The sequence below is a fragment of the Notolabrus celidotus genome, chromosome 6, assembly GCF_009762535.1.
Source record: "Notolabrus celidotus isolate fNotCel1 chromosome 6, fNotCel1.pri, whole genome shotgun sequence".
In the NCBI taxonomy this organism is placed as follows: domain Eukaryota; kingdom Metazoa; phylum Chordata; class Actinopteri; order Labriformes; family Labridae; genus Notolabrus; species Notolabrus celidotus.
Genome location: NC_048277.1, coordinates 35,479,992 through 35,497,673, shown reverse-complemented (window position 1 = coordinate 35,497,673; position 17,682 = coordinate 35,479,992). Strand labels below are relative to the sequence as shown.

The window sequence follows — 17,682 nt, the reverse complement described above, 5'->3', positions numbered from 1 at the left end:
CTCACATTACTTTTTACAGAAATGAAGAGTGATGTCCAAAAGGGAGCTGCAGGAGATGTTTGCCTGCAGCCGCACGGACACATAGATGTTGATTTCATTCCAACCTAACAGGATTTTCCAACTCTGAATATCTCTCATGTTTTAAACTCCAGCATCTGCAATCTATTGTTGATATTTTTTTTGCATGATTTTCAGTGTAAATTCGATTTCTACAGCCGCAAATTTAGGCGAGTATTACCTTATCAGGAGCTCCGTGGTGCCCTGGCGGCTGAGGCTTATCTTTATGAGCACAATGATTCTTTAAATAGAGCCTGGACAAAGAGTGTGTGTGCATGTGTGTGTGTGTGTGTGTGTGAGAGAGAGTGAGAGATATTTTTCAGTTTCAGGAGCGAGAGCACAGAGAGGGAAGGAAGTGATTAGGGCCCAGAAGAGAAGAAAGGCGAATAAAGACAGGAAGGGAAAAGGTGGAGAGGAGGGAGTCATGAGGTTCTTGAAGCGGTGAAGTAGAGGACAAACAGAAACACACAGAGAGAGAGAGAGAGAGGGATCTGTTTTGTGTTTTTCTAACGGAGGAAACAAATAAACAGAAACACCTTTAAGACTGACACCAGCTCTCACACGGACGCAGAGAGAAACACAAACAGAGGCCTGCTCGCGTGTGTGTGAAATCAGCGTAGGTGTGTCGGTCACGCACTCCCAGCTAAATGAGCCACTCAGCATTCCTGGGAAGAGAGACATTGTTATTTTAGGACTGTGTGTGTGTGTGTGTGTATGTGTTTGTTTGTTTGTGTGTGTGTGTGTGTGTGTGTTTTGATGTAACTTGAATAGGTGAAAATGTGTCTAGTGGAGGTCACTTGGGTGTGTACTTGTGTGACATTTTCTGCAGAATGAAGCTATTTATATCCGGTTGTTATGCCACGTCGGGGTTTTGTCTCACCCTGTCAGGATTCTATTTCCCATAACTACCTGCTCACTGTACATTATGCTGCTTACTACCTGGATTCAAACTTAAGATACAAACATGTTGTCAGAAAACATTGATTAAAGATTATTTTATTGATCCAAAAAAGGGATGTCAACAATTATTCAAGCATGGATTAATTTATTTTGAAGAACTTGAACACATTTTTTGTTTTGATTTTCTATCACGTGGAACAAACATCATGTGGTCTCATATTTGGTTCAGCTATCAGGGAGGTGATTTAAGTTTAAAGCATGTTACGATGTGAATCAGCTGACTGAAGGTGTTGTGCACAGCGGAGATGCTCAGCTGGGGGCTGCAGCTGAGTGACAGGTCTCCACGAGCGCTTTTTTTCACCACCGCCTGACTGATTATGACCCGGTTGCGCTCCCAGCTGACACCTGACCACGTTCACACACTTGTTTTTCTCACTAAGAACGAGTAGACAGAAAACTGGACACTGTGAGTCTGAAATATGTTTCTGTTCAGTTCCCTTGTTGAAGTCTGAGCCTTCACTTTTATGACTGTATGTCCGCAGAGATTATGAGCCTGCTCCACATGTTGATATTCAGCGTGTTTAACATTTTGAACACCTCAATACGATCTGTAGATATTCAATACTGTCAGTTATATACATTGTGTCATGAAGGAAAATTTGATTCAGGGGGGAAAAAAACGCATTTAGCATTATTTTTGACATGGAAAACGTTTACATTTTATTTAAAGGTGACATATCATGCAAAATCAACTTTTTAATGGTTCTCTACCTGAAATATGTGTCCCTGTCTACAAACCCCCCGAGAATGAAAAAAATCCATTCTGCCCCTGTTCTGATTTCTCCACCTTTCTGTAAATGTGTGTGAAACGAGCCGTTTCAGACTTCAGTGTTTTTCATACGTCACAACGCCATCCAGTCTGTAACAGGAAGTCAGAGCTCGGAGCTTGTTCAGCCCATAGACTGTATAAAATACAACTCAACCCCTCCTCTGTTTTTCATTACCTGCACACATGTGTGCTAACAAGGAGCTTAGGAGGGAGGCATGCTAGTTGTAGGCTGTCTTAATAAACACAAAGGTCGGTTTTACTCCCCACGTCTGCAGATTTGAAGATCTAGTGGATGATTTAAATTTTTCATGGAGAAGTGCTAGCGCAAGTTAGCATAGCCACATAGCTACATGTTTGTAGCTGTAGCTGTGTACCAAGACACACGTCTACATACTGACAAATAAAACAACAAGAAACACTAAATCTGTGACCAATGGTTCAGAAAGGTCCTGCTGCCTTTCTGGCAGAGGTCGGTTTTACTCCCCACGTCTGCAGATTTGAAGATCTAGTGGATGATTTTTATTTATCATGGATAAGTGCTAGCGTTAGTTAGCATAGCCACATAGCTACATGTTCGTAGCTGTGTACCAAGACACACGTCGACATACTGATAAATAAAACAACAAGAAACACTAAATCTGTGACCAATCCTTCAGAAAGGTCCTGCTGCAGGCGCCTCTCCGTCAGGATCTGATTCTGGATCAGATTCAGAGGGTTGAAGTAACGTGATCTCTGAGCAGCCGTGTATATTCAGCCAACATGTAAACATTAGATCAATGTGCTGGAGAGCTGAGGCACATCCACTTCCTGAGGGGGCGTGGTCAGAGGGAAAACAGAGTGTTCTGAGGAGGACTGAAGAAGAGGGTTTTTCAGGCAGTCCAAAATCTGATTTCAAAGTGTTTTTTTGAGCATAAACTTTAAAGACATGTTTTGGGGACCTCTTAGACCAATATATGTTGATGAAAAAAGCGTGGTATGTCACCTTTAAGTTTTATTTCCAGTGTTGACAGGAAGTGCTTTTATTTTGAAGGACAAATGTAACACGTCACTGTTTTGTACAACGGCTAAGTTGATTTTTGATGTTGATGTTTTTAGACATTAGGTGCTGAAGACCGTGATTTATCTTCTTCTTCGCTCTGTAAATAGACAATATGAACAGTAATCGTTCAACCAGAATAACATCTGTTTAACCCATTAAGACCTAAAACGCCTGCTAAAAACACCTTTAAAAACCTAAGCATAAATTGTACACAACCTCTGAAAACCTGAAGATTTTCTGGAAAAAAAAACTGAGTTGTCAAATTTCACTAAAACCTTTATATCTCAGCCTCTGGAGCAGATAGAAACATGAAATGGAAACCATTTAATAGTTTAGAAATTGGAGCATCATTACTTTGCTCATATGTGCATTAAACATTTTCAAAAAATCATCAAACAACAAAAATATTAAAAATATAAATTAAAATGATTACAAAATATTTTTTGCTGCAAGCGCATTTCATTGGTCACATGTCTTCATAAAAAAATTCCCAAAACATGCACGTCATTCCAATCATGGTATTTCAGCGAATCACAGCGCATTTCATTAATCACATCTCTTGAAAATGATGACACCGTCTGAAATGACCTAGACGTTGCATCCGGTCTTAAAGGGATAACCACGTATATGTCGCATCAGGCCTTAAAGGTATATACGTGTATACGTTTCATCCGGTCTAAATGGGTTAAGACTCTCCTGAAGCTTCCACTTCATGACAACTTGTACTCATACTCGTCAAAGTACATCGAATACAACAGCACCAGATACCACTTCATTGGTTTGTCATTGTCATTTGTTGAGCAGACGGGTAGAGTAGGAGGAGCAATGTCTGCAGTTTGAGCAGAAACAAGGATGACAAAAGAAAAGCAAACTGCAAAATATGCACCGCTAAACTGTCTAGCGGGGGGGAGAAAAATAGCTCCTTCACCATGAGCAATTTGATAAATCATTGAGGAGTTTGCTAAAGCTAGCAGCAGGAAACAGCGACAGCAAACTTTGCAGCAAACGCTGGAGAGAAGAGCAAAAATGTCACAACCTGAAGGTCAGTAAGAGAGCCGGGTGATGATCCAAACTACCATGGCAAAAGGATTTGGAATTGGGGGGTAGAATAAGTCTTGTCTTAAAGCAGTTTGTTTGATACACAGTCATGTTGTCATGTTTTTTCATGCACGTGCCTGAACATCTGACGATCCTCAGCCGTCTGTCTCTCATCAGGAAGTTTGTTCTGTCGTAGCTCAGAGAGGCCGCCTGTCAGGCTGCTGATGCTGACTGAGCAGAAGTGTTCTGACAGCTGCTTCCTGAGGACGCTGTCAGTCCTTTCAGCAGGATTTTTTTAGGTTGTTTTCAGTTACATCTAACAGAGAGGTTGTTAATAGTTTCCCTTCCTGTTTCCTGTCATCCTGCACACCTGAACACACCTCAGAGGCTGACACTGACGAGCTGACTGAGCATGCTCCACATCTAGTGTATCAGTTTGATATTTGAACATGCCATGAGGGGTTTGTTTGTTTACATTTTTGATTGTTCAGTTAAAATGAACCATGAGGATAAGTTTCTTGGAGGACACATGAGACACATGCATAGAGATCAGACACTTCATCCACAGGAGGCGCCAAAACTACATGAAAGTGTCCTCCCAGCTGCTTTGACGGCCCGTTGAAAAACATGACTCATCATATCCCCGCTACTGTACATACACATGCTTTTTGTTACTCACACGTCAGGGATTCACTTCCCAACCTGTCATCCGCAGCCCGCCAGACTTCATCACCAGCATCCAATACCCACAAGGCCACTCTCTTTACAGTGGAAAGCCCAGCTGGTGCTTCACAGCCGAGCAGGTGTTCAGGAAACAGACAGAGAGTTCTCTCTCAGAGTGTTTTTCTATGCAGATGATAAAAAAGTTGGATGACAAGGACGGTTCTCGTCAGCTGAAGTTAGTATAGATTAGACACTTGGATTGGATAATGACTTGCATTCATACTTTATTTAAAATATACCTTTAGTCTCTCAAACTCTAAATATGGCATCAAAATATTAATTGATGTAAGATGGATTATTTAGTTTTCAAGTGTACGGTTACCACTGTGCCATGCTAAGAGTTTGCTTCACTGTTCAGTGGTGGGACCAAGCAGCCGCAAGAATTGAAGCCAATGCAGAAGTGGTAAAACCGTAGTTCCTCGAGTGTCCACCAGGGGCTGGCTCCGGAAGTACTGGAAACCACATACACACCCATTCAAAAAGCAGATCTTTACAGCAGAAATTAAAATGTGTACAGCCTGGTACAAAAAACAAGTGTAATCTGGATGGCCTATTCCTCGATCGGCACACACTGTACGGGGGGGTGACATTTTTCATAACACCGCAGTTTAGAAGATATTAATAATAATAATAATAATAATAATAATAATACATTTTATTTAAAGGCGCCTTTCTCGGCACTCAAGGACACCACACAGATAGAAATATATATATACACAAATTCACATTAAAGGAAACAAAATCAGAGTCAGAAATTAAATCAATATAAACTAACAAGGGGTAAGAAAAAAATAGAAACAATAACAAAATGACAGAGCAATTGGAGTCAGACGGAGTAGGCGGTTTGGAACAGATGTGTTTTGAGTTGTGATTTGAAATGGGGGAAAGAATCTGTGTTTCTGAGTTGAGGTGGCAATGAGTTCCAGAGACTGGGAGCAGAGCGGCTGAATGCTCGGCTCCCCATAGTAGTGAGACGGGCGGAGGGGACAGACAGGTGTATGGAGGAAGAGGATCTGAGGGAGCGGGAGGGAGTGGGAACATGGAGGAGGTCGGACAGATATGGGGAGGCGAGGTTGTGGATGGTCTTGAATGTCAACAGAAGGACTTTGAACTGAATGCGGAACTGAACAGGGAGCCAGTGGAGCTGTTGGAGGACAGGAGTGATGTGGTGGATGGAGGGGGTTCGGGCAATGATCCGGGCAGCTGAATTCTGGACCAGTTGGAGTTTAAGGAGGGATTTGTGAGGGAGGCCGAAGAGGAGAGAGTTGCAGTAGTCCAGACGGGAAGTGACGCCAGGTGAGGCTCGGGAAATTAAGATTACAAGTTTTCCACTATAAGAGGCACATCTGATTTGATTGACAGGCGAGCACCCTGTAGCTGTTGGCCAGGAGGATCAAAGCCCGCCTCTCTACCTCACACTATCTCGACAGAAGTTAGGTTGAGTTCAGCATTTCCAATATGGCACCCGCCGACGATTGGCTTCAAAACAGCACTTCAGAAACAGATGGGTGACGTCACGGATACTACCTCCATTTTTTTATACAGTCTATGTTTGGGACAGGAGAAAGAAATAAAGAAAGATGAGAAGGGAGGAACAGGTGAGGTATTATGAGGTAGAAATGGGAGGCTAAAAGTGTAAAACTGTCAAATCATGCCTCCAATTTTGGACTGTTTAGCTAATGTTTGAAACAACAACGTCGAACTTACATTTGCACATTATACTGACGTTCTCCCGTGAAGAGCAAGTTCCAGTTTTTTAGATCTAGCAGGCAGCTCTTTCTTTTGCTGCATGTCCAGTGAAAAGCTCCAGGACTTTAGAATCTTGCATGATGCGATGGTGTTGCATGGGCCGCCGCATGGTGCTGTTTGTGTTTACCTGCAAAGACAGTGAGAATGTGAGATGTCTCACTCCTCAGCAGTTTAACTGTTGGAAACAATTGTATGTCCGTGTTCAGCAAGAAAACACGGATAAAGTAGCTAATTGTCGGCTATTGAATTTGTCATAAACCAAATGTTTCTATTTATCTATTTTTCGTGACCATTTATTAGGGCCCGAGCACCGCTGGTGGCGAAGGCCCTATTGTAACCCTAAGGGTTATTATTATAGGAGATTGCAGTTTTGGACCCCTGAACGTTAATGAAAACGCGGATATTTTTGCACACTCATCGGGCCTGGTGAAAATTGCAAGTTACTATAGGTCTTGCAAAAAAAAATTCTGTAGCGCCCCCTAGAGGTAAAAATAACACCCTACGCATCGAGTTTTTTGAGCTACATGCATGAAAAATCGTACACATATTTATGGCATCAGGATGCACAAAAAAGCCAGTGGCACCCATATTCAAAACTCAACAGGAAGAGAGCCACCTAGCTTTGAACATGAAAAATTGGGCCAAAATGGGTCCGTGCAAGGGTGCATACTTTTGCTAATCTCTCCTAGAGCTTTTCTCCGATTCAGTCCAAACTAGGCACATTCTATAGTAAACCCATTGACGATTAATACAAAGTAAAGGCATTCCGTTCAGACGAAAGATGTGGGCGTGTCAGAGTTTGGGGCGGGGCATCAAAAAAAACTGTTGGAAAATGGATTTTTGTGACTTTGAAATGCACGTAATTTCACCTCATCCAACACATTCATCAGGCCTGGGGAAAATTGTGACATTTTATGGGTTTCGCAAAAAAAGTCGAAAAAATGTGCTCACTAGCGCCCCCTACAGTTTTCAAAAACCCCTCCCTATAGGGGTTATTTTAAGCTACATGCTTGAAAAATTGTACGCATATTCATGGCATCAAGACGCACAAAAAAGCCTCTTGCACCCATATCCCAAACTCAACAGGAAGAGCGCCACCTAGCTTTGAACATGAAAAATGGCGTCAAAATAAGGGTGCATACTAACACTATTAACTTCTAGAGCTTTTCTCCGATTCAGTCCAAACCAAGGGCAACCTATAGTAGACACCTTGATGAGAAAGAATTATCAGAAAAAAATTTGATCAGACAAAAAATGTGGGCGTGGCATGCGTTGAGGCGGGGCATCAAACGCACATACAGCTCTGAATGTGAAGAATGAAGCCCGAATAAGGGTGCATACTTTTGAGAGCTCCTCCTAGAGTTTTTCTCCAATTCAGTCCAAACAAGGCACATTCTATAGCAGACATATTGACAATTGTAAAACCATTTAAGGCATTCTGATCAGACTAAAATTGTGGGCGTGGCAGACTCTGAAGTTTGAGGTTTTCTTGGCAATCTGCCAAAAACTTCGAACATTTGCACCACCTAAGGCAGCATATACTCTCAGATCTTGTTTTCGCATCGTGTGGTGGCAAATATCAGGAGGCGGTTTACATGTGGCGGCGGCTCGCGTAGGCGGCGGTCGCAGGTGTGCGAGGGCCCGTTCATCGCCGCTTGCGGCTTTAATTTTTCTTTCTTTGTTTGCAGCTGCATTTGATTATTTTTAATTTAATCAATTGATTTATTGTTATTTCATTCAAGGTAATTATAGGATTAAGTTTGATGCCATAGGGGTTATTAATATATTTCGTTACTCACCTATATAGGTTGATAGTTTTGCACCGGGTGATGTGTATGTAGATGGGCAGGTAAGATAGGAGGGGCGGACACCTGGGGAGATTAATTGTTTTTTATCAGGAGATTTGAAGACTTAGAGACGTTCCCTTTTGTTTGAGAGAAGCCCTTTTTGTGTTGTTCAATAAACCCCCAAAATACTGAATGCTTGGCTGGACATTGGCAATCTTTGGACACCGTGTACGATCACCTCTTCCCGTGCCCCGTGGTCGTTTTTTTTAATTGAGTTTTGAGTTATGTAAAGTCAAATAGCCAATACAGGCATTTTCGCCTTTAATGGACAGGACAGCTGAAGAGAGACAGGAAATGTGGGGAGTAGAGAGTGGAAAGGGAAAGGACATGCAGTAAATGGTCAAGGCTGGAGTCAAACCTGCGACTTCTGCGACAAGGGCCATAGCCTCTGTATATGGGGCGAGCTTAGACCACTAGGCCAATGGCGCCCCTTTTGGCGACCATTTCAACAAATAGTTGCACCCCTTCTTTTTTATTGATAGGGCAGCTGAAGAGAGACAGGAAATGTAGCGTGTAGAAAGCGGGGGAAGACATGCAGCAACTGGTCGCAGCCGGGACTCAAACCAGCGACCTCTGCGATGAGGACTATAGCCTCTGTACATGGGGCGCACTTAGACTGCTAGGCCACCGGCGCCCCTGATATGATATGTTTAATGACATTTCTGTCACATTAGTTTTTCCCCAGTATTTCCAGTTTGCCAGTCAGCACATTTTTTAGTGTTTGGTTCAGATGAAATATTGGACAACCCTGGATTGGGATGGAAACAATCAAGTTCTTGTGATCCAGGTGACGGCATATCTGATGCAAAGTGAAATTAATTCATCGCCAGAGTGTAACAAAGTAATGTGGACTAGATTTCAGAGAACAAAAGCTGCACCACTGGAGCCAGAACCACAAAGAGAGGAGTCTTTAAAAAGAGCTCAGTGCAACACGCTCACCTTCTCTCACTCCACCAGAATCACATTAAAGAATAAAGTCCATTGCTGCTTACATTGCAACTTTCTGCTCGTGCATACTGCTCCCTTCTTCACATTCACCCGAGCATCACCAGAGAGTTAGTGCACAAGGTTATCTGGAGTTGGAGGGATCCAGTGAGTGGTGCAGTCAACTCCCAGATCTTAAAATATGTACCGAGATCAGGGTCAAGTGCATACTCGAGCATTGTGAGTGAGGAAATTAACTCTGTATTTATTTATAATGGAAGCCAGCAGCAGCAGCAGCAGCAGCAGCAGCAGCCTCTGGAACGAGCCAGACGGTCGTGCGTTCAGAGGGGAGGAGACTTGGCAAGGTGCATGAAAACCTCCAAGGACTGCAGGAGAGGGAGCGTTTATATTTGTTTGTGTACATGTCTGCATCTGTGTGCTTGGGTTTATGCAGAGTTCATACTAACAGGCAGAGAAACAGCAGAAGTGACAGTCTGCGCTGCATTATTCATGAGCTTGTTGAGCGTGGACCACACAAGTTTTCTGTGTGTCATGTTTGCAGACAGGGAGCCAAATTGCTGAGGAATCACACTTGTTTCATCAGCATAAACCAAATAATGATATCACAGCGATACGATCGCGTTGCAGCCACAGTGGATCCCAGCACAACAACAATCCACACGCTCTTATTCTCCTGCATTCATTATTCAGTGAGTAAATTAGGCGAGGGAAGATTTAAGGTTTAATTGGTCTTCATTTGCATGCATCTGTTGTCGAGTGCGTTCTCTCATTTGTCTTCTACCCCGACCACGGAAACACGAAAGGAAGGAAGGAAGGGGGAAAGAAAGGGAAAGTAGGACATTATGGAGCTGTACTCAAAGGAGAGCAACTGTCTGTTAAGGGGCTCTAATAACCCACTTTCACAGCAAGGACACTTCTCATCAAGGATCCAAACACTTAAAGGCTATTAATTAAAAACAGCTGTGAGAGGTGAACTGTTGCGTAAACTTCTGTCAGCTTTCGGTGTTTACATATCCGCTTATGATATTAGTGACATCATGCTGAGATGTTTCCTGCACAGCCAAAACCAAAAGTTCAGAAGCAGGAACATGCATTATGGAGCAGTGGAGATCTCAAGGCTTCTGTCTGGACTTGCACGGTGAAGAGGAGGCAGAGACAGCAGATTCTCCACTGATGGAGTCCCAGTAGATTAAAATGCAGCACAACCAAAACATGATGATAGCTGAGGAAGAAACAGCTCGGATTTTAACTGCTGTTAGAATAACTGCTCCACCAACCGTCTTATAACCCTTTCAAAATAAATGCTGTTACTTTAACCGAACAACAGATTTAACACTTCACTAAAAGAAGTGGATGTAGCCTTGGATTTGAAAGGAAAAGTCTATATTGAATAAATGGACATAGTATCCGTGACGTCACCCATCTGTTTCTGAAGCGCTGTTTTGAACCCAATCGTCTCCAGCCAGTTGTGTTGTTCAGAGGTAGGGTTAGTACACAATGGATAGCCCTATTTGACTACTGTTGTAATCCAGATTATGGCAAAACCAGATTATTTTATAGTTTTGATGTCTTCAGTATTAATCTACAATGTTGAAAATAAGTAAAATAAATAAAAACCATTGAATGAGAAGGTGTGTCCAAACTTTTGAATGATAGTGTACATTAACAGAATGCTTAACGTTGATAAATCAAGTGAAAAGACGGACTTCTAAACAATCACACATCTTTTTGCAACCAGTGAAGTCTCATAAAAATATGAAGCCCATGTAGAAGTGCTAAAAACTGCAGTTCTTCAACTGTCCACTTGAGGCTGGCTGCAGAAATATCGGAAACCACATTCACACCCATTCAAAGAAGACGATCTCTACAGCAGAAATAAACATGTTTACAGCCTGGTTCAAAAAACTGTTTAGGTCTGAATAGCTCTATCGGCACACACTGGAAGGGGGGAATTTTTTTATGACTACTTATTTTTGAAAATATTAAACTTCCAAATTTTCCAATATACAGTATAATTAATGGACGTAGTGTCCGTGACGTCACCCATATGTTTTGAAGCCGATCTTTAGCGGTAGCCATATTGGAAATGCTGAACCCGACCTAACTTCTGTCGAGTTAGTGTGAAGTAAAGAGGCGGGCTTTGAGCCTCCTTGCCAACAGCTACAGTGTTCCCGCCTGTCAATCAAGTCAGCTGTGCCTCTCATGATGGAAAACTCGTAATCTTAATATCTCCTAAACTGACGCGTTCTAAAACAATTCACCCCTCATACAGTGTGTGCTGATAGAGAAGTGAGCTATCCAGACTACCCAGTCTGTAAACATGTTTATTTCTGCTGTAAAGATCGACTTCTTTGAATTGTTGTGTATGTGGTTTCCTGTACTTCTAGAGCCAGCCTCAAGTGGACACTTAAGGAAACTGCAGTTTTTAACACTTCCGCATTGGCTTCAATTCTCACAGCCAGAGGTTGCCGTTTGATTTTGCCCAAATAAGGGCATGGCTGACTTGACTGACAGGCGGGCACCCTGTAGCTGTTAGCGGAAAGACTAAAGGCCAGCCTCTTTACCTCACACTAGCTTGGATGAAGTTATGTTGAGTTCTGCATTTCCAATATGGCACCCGCGGATTAAACAGATGGGTGACGTCACGGATACTACGTCCATTTAATATACAGTCTGTGACAGAAGTACAAGCCACTGCAATTTAGACTTTTTCTTTCAAATCCAACACTTCATCCACTGCTTTTAGTGCTTTTAGTGGAGTCTGGCACGTCCACAGCAGCAGGTCAGAGCAAACCTACGGGACAAGGGAGCTCAGGGACTCCAGAAAGGTCTATAGTTAGTAACTTTAATGGGACAGGAAGAGTTAGAGTAAGAGACAGGCAAGGAGATGAGAGAGATAGGATCCCAGTGTGTCAGCTCCCCCGGCAGTCTAAGCCTTTTAACAGTATAACTAAGAGCTGGTCCAAGCCTGTTCCAGCTCTAACTATAAGCTTTATCAAAAAGGAAAGTTTGAAGCCTACTCTTAAAAGTAGAGAGGGTGTCTGCCTCCTGGTCCCTGACTGGTAGATGATACCAAAGGAGAGGTGCCTGATAACTGAATGCTCTACCTCCCATAGCAAGTTACAGTGGCCTACTTACTTTAACAGGCAGAAACCTCCAGCTGGACCAGACTCATGTTAGACACACATCTGCTGAGACCATGTTGGGGTTGGAAAGAGTTTATGACAGAGACCCAGAGAGACCTACGAGACTAGGGAGCTCAGGGACTCCAGAAAGGTCTATGGTTAGTAACTTTAATGGGACAGGAAGAGTTAAAGGCGGGCACCCTGTAGCAGTTAGGGAAAAGACTAAAGCCCGCCTCTTTACCTCACACTAGCTTGGATGAAGTTACGTTGAGTTCTGCATTTCCAATATGGCACCCACGGATTAAACAGATGGGTGACATCACGGATACTACATCCATTTATTATACAGTCTATGATAGAAGTACAAGACACTGCAATATATCCTTTTTCTTTCAAATCCAAGTCTTCATCCACTTCTTTTAGTGGATGGTTAAATCTGTTGATTTCTAAAAGTAGCTTCTGACTGCAGCTGAAAAATATGGTGATGACTGTTTTGGACTTTAAAGGCAAAATAACAGACTGAGACTCCAAAACAGTCTTTACCTCAAAGTTGCAGTCAGGTGATGATAGTCTTTGAGCCTGTCCCCAATGAGGACCTCATACACCTTAATTCTAGTCTGCTCACCTTTGTTCAGTGTTTGAGTACAAACTTTTGGTAAAATTACAATAAGTGTTGTTGTGTATGGAACACATCAAGAGTGATTCATGAGTTTTAGTAAAATATAGTTTCATCTTTCTGTCTCTGCACGCTGTAAAAAGTGTTGATGTATTCTTTCTTGTCACACAGCAGCAGCAGTGGATGAGATCACCTGACTAATTGCCTTTTTGAGTCTGCATACAAAGAAATATCCGTCTTAAATTTGAGCACGCCTGTCATGAGCTCGGCACTTAAATCAACCAGGACAATTACGTTGTCACTGAGTGGAAGGTAATCAGGCGTGTACATTTCACACTGCCTCTGCAGAGCTGCTGCGCTGGGACACTTTGTGATCCTTCTTTTGGGAGATACACTCACGGAAAAGGCAGAAATGAATGTGTTTCCAATGTGTTGTGTGTAATTTGTGATGTCGTCAGTAGGTTTCAGAAGCTGTAATTGTAGGAACCAAACAGGTTTGTGGAGAGAGAGAGTTTGTGGTTCTTTTTTCTGACACTCATTTTCTCCATGTACCAAAAGTATCTCTCCTCTCATTGGTCCAAAGTCGTGGCTTTGTTGGTCGTACCTGGCTGGCATTTGTCTGTTTTTCTCTCGTGTGGTTTCCTTCGTTGGCTCTCTCTGTATCGGTCGATGCTTGTGTGCGCCTTGATGTTGTTTTTCCCTGTCGGACTGCATGATATCTCCCCGTCTCTCTGACCTGAAGCGCCGTCTTTCCAATTCTTACCCGGTCTCCTCTTCTCTCTCTCCCCGTAGGCTAGCCACACCGGTATGCGCTCGTACATTTACAAGCAGAGCTCTGTGATTGGCTCGCAGGCGGAGCACACTGGAATGCGAACGTATTACTTCAGCGCTGACACCCTGGAGGACATGAACACATGGCTGAGGGCGATGAACCAGGCCACGCTAATGCAGAACAACGCGGATACACTCATCAGGTATGCCTACACACACACACAGACGCACACACACACATACACTCACACACATACATTGATGCAGAGTTTAGGAATGAACTCACCATTTACAAGCATCTAAATCTGGCTGTTGTCGGTCACTTTGCAGCTATTATCACACCTCCTTTAAAAATCTGACAGAATTACTCTAGGTAGACGATCATTACTTTTTTTTCTTACCTCTGACTTAAAATAAATGTGTCCGTCTTACCTCTTAAGCTCCGCCCCCTGTTTTTCAAGTAATTTGGTCCCTGTGTTTGATTAAACATGACACTTTGGGACATTATTTTGTCAGAGATGGTTTTTGGGTCCAGTAGCTTCTCAGGCTGCTCTCATAATCTGTGCCTGTTAAATGTCATTATTTCCCCACTCTCAAGACCAGCCTGAGACGAGACTAAGGTTTTTACCACAGTGTCAACATGCAGAGGGGGGAATGTGATGGACTACTTTCTGTGGATTGATTTGATATGACGTGTCTGATCAGGTTGTCCCTGGTGTCGCCTTCGCATTCTAGAATGACTCACAGCTGTTATTTGCCTTTGATCAGCCGGAACATTCTATTCGTTTACATTCCATTCTATTCTTCTTTGATGTGTTTTGTTGTGTTCCATTTTGTTGTGTTCCGTTTTGTTGTGTTCCGTTTTGTTGTGTTCTGTTCCATTCTGTTCTGTTCCGTTCTGTTCTGTTTCGTTCTGTTCCATTCTGTTCCGTTTTGTTCCGTTCTGTTCCATTCTGTTCTGTTCCGTTCTGTTCTGTTTCGTTCTGTTCCATTCTGTTCCGTTTTGTTCCGTTCTGTTCTGTTCTGTTCTCTTCTGTTCTATTCTGTTCTGTTCCACTCCATTCCATTCTGTTTCGTTCTGTTCTGTTCTGTTCCGTTTTGTTCCGTTCTGTTCTGTTCCACTCCATTCCGTTCTGTTTCGTTTTGTTCTGTTCTGTTTTGTTCTGTTCCACTCCATTCCGTTCTGTTTTGTTCCATTTTGTTCCGTTCTGTTCTGTTCCGTTCCGTTCTGTTTCGTTCTGTTCCATTCCGTTCTGTTCTGTTCTGTTCTGTTCCACTCCATTCCATTCTGTTTCGGTTTGTTCTGTTCTGTTCTGTTTTGTTCTGTTCCACTCCATTCCGTTCTGTTTTATTCCGTTTTGTTCCGTTCTGTTCTGTTCCGTTGCGTTCTGTTTCATTCTGTTCCACTCCATTCCGTTCCGTTTTGTTCTGTTCCGTTCTGTTATGTTCCGTTCTGTTTCGTTCTGTTCCGTTTTGTTCTGTTCTGTTCTGTTCTGTTCCACTCCATTTCATTCTGTTTCGGTTTGTTCTGTTTTGTTCCGTTCTGTTTTGTTCTGTTCCACTCCATTCCGTTCTGTTTCATTCCGTTTTGTTCCGTTCTGTTCTGTTCTGTTCCGTTCTGTTTCGTTCTGTTCCATTCCATTCCGTTCCGTTTTGTTCTGTTCCACTCCATTCCGTTCTGTTTCGTTCTGTTCTGTTCTGTTCCATTTTGTTCCGTTCTGTTCTGTTTCGTTTTGTTCGGTTCCGTTTTGTTCCATTCTGTTCCGTTCTGTTCCGTTCCGTTTTGTTCTGTTCTGTTTCGTTTGGTCCATTCCGTTCCGTTCCGTTCCGTTTTGTTCATCGTTCTGTTCTCCTTTCTGCAGACTGATTTGTTATGATGCGTTTGATCAGGCTGTCCCTGGTGTAGTTTTGCTGTTATGTGGTCTTGGCCAATCAGAATCAAGTATTTAACACAGGGTTTTATATATATATATGAACTGTTTTGAATCCTATATACACAAACTACTACCTAGAAGTTGTTGTCATTCATGTTTTTTGTCACTATAGATGACACTGACTCCTAGAAAAACATCTCCCTGTGCGTCTTACAGCTCTAACAGATCTGTCTCCATCCTGAAGCTGCAGCATACGAGAGCAGCCTTTTTTTAACGCGTTCGTTTGCTTTCAGAGAGCTCGCTCTGATGTCGAGAAATGCTGTTTTTGAACAGGCAGCCACTCTCTTTATTTATTATTCATGTGATAACGGCGGGAGGTGGCACAGATCAAATACGTCCCATCATTCACTGGCAGCCTCAGACACCCGAAGCTTGCTCTCTGTCGCTTTCATTTTTTTTGTTTTTGGAAGGGGAACTCCCAAAAGACTGCTCTAGTTGTTCATGAATGAAAGAAAGGGAACCCAGACTAATGCAGCCTCAATTTGGAATTATTTCAACTAGTTTTGAACCTCCATCGTAGTTTCAGGATAAGGACCCGTCTTACAGACAGGACTCAGTCTGATCTCATCTAATCCACCATGAGCAGAGCACTTTGCAGCATTTAGCAAGTTACAGTGGCAAGGACAAACTACCTTTAACAGGCAGAAACCTCCAGCAGGACCAGACTCATGTTAGACACACATATGCTAAGACCGTGTTGGGGTTGGAAAGAGGGAGATGAATAGAGAGAGTGAGAAGGATAGTAGTAGTTGTAGCAGCTGGAGTCTGGCACGTCCACAGCAGCAGGTCAGAGCAAACCTACGGGACAAGGGAGCTCAGGGACTCCAGAAAGGTCTATGGTTAGTAACTTTGATGGGACAGGAAGAGTTAAAGTAAGAGACAGGCAAAGAGATGAGAGAGATAGGATCCCAGTTTGTCAGTTCCCCCAGCAATCTAAGCCTATAACAGCATAACTAAGAGCTGGTCCAAGCCTAATCCAGCTCTAACTATAAGCTTTATCAAAAAGGAAAGTTTGAAGCCTACTCTTAAAAGTAGAGAGGGTGTCTGCCTCTAGGACCCTGACTGGTAGATGATACCAAAGGAGAGGTGCCTGATAATTGAAGGCTCTACCTCCCATAGCAAGGTACAGTGGCAAACTTCCTTTAATAGGCAGAGACCTCCAACTAGACAAGACTCATGTTAGACACACATCTGCTGAGAGCATGTTGGGGTTGGAAAGAGGGAGATGACAGAGACCCAGAGAGACCTACAAGACAAGGGAGCTCAGGGACTCCATAAAGGTCTATGGTTAGTAACTTTAATGGGACAGGAGGAGTTAAAGTGAGAGATAGGATCCCAGTGTGTCAGTTCCCCTAGCAGTCTAAGCTTATAGCAGCATAACTAAGAGCTTGTCCAAGCCTGAGTCAGCACTGACTATAAGCTTTATCAAAAAGTAAAGTTTTAAAATTCATCATTTCATCTCCGTTCTCCACAGACCATCTGAGAATTTCGACAAGTTCCACATGTTGCAGCAGCACGCAGTCCCACAGACGAACCACGTAAACCACCACAAGACCAAAACCTCAGACTTTGACAGCCTCAGACCCATCGTCCACGAGGTCCTGCTGGAGCCCATCCAGCGCGACGCGGACGACCGCTGCAGCTTCCACAAAGACTCGCCTGCCACCATCATGTTGGGAAGCACAGCCCTAGAAATGGACACGCACACCTCCCTCCCCTCTAACCCCGCCTCCTCCACCCTCCCGCCGTCAGACCAAGTGTCCGCCTCGGCGCCCGTGTCCAGGGTTCCATCCAGGGCGCCGTCGAGAGCAGCCTCCACGCTGCCCTCCAGCGTCTGCACGAGGAACGGCCTCGTGTCCACGCCCAGCCCCATCCTGGAGCCCAATGGGATCGCAGCGGGGACGTACCAGAGGGCTCCAGCAGCGCCCCCTGCTGACACACATAAGCAGGTGCACAGGAGGAGCACTCTGGAGCAGGTGGAGCAGTGGGTCCAGGTCCAGAAGGCTGAGCACAAGGGGTAAGTCACTGTCATAGGTTGTTTATTGTCAAAATACAAATGATGACAAATTAAAAGTGTCGTATTTGAACTGTTTTCAGAGATTCACATTT

General features: G+C 43.5%; 1 protein-coding gene across 1 annotated transcript in view; it reads left to right on the top strand.

The window, feature by feature from the left end:
* Positions 1-17,682, top strand: part of LOC117814264 (pleckstrin homology domain-containing family A member 7-like) — a 289,372-nt gene that overhangs the window by 211,773 nt on the left and 59,917 nt on the right. Inside the window, exons 9-10 of the mRNA XM_034685487.1 lie at positions 13,661-13,842; positions 17,048-17,590. Coding sequence (XP_034541378.1) covers positions 13,661-13,842; positions 17,048-17,590 — 725 coding nt within the window. The remainder of the gene's footprint in view (positions 1-13,660; positions 13,843-17,047; positions 17,591-17,682) is intronic.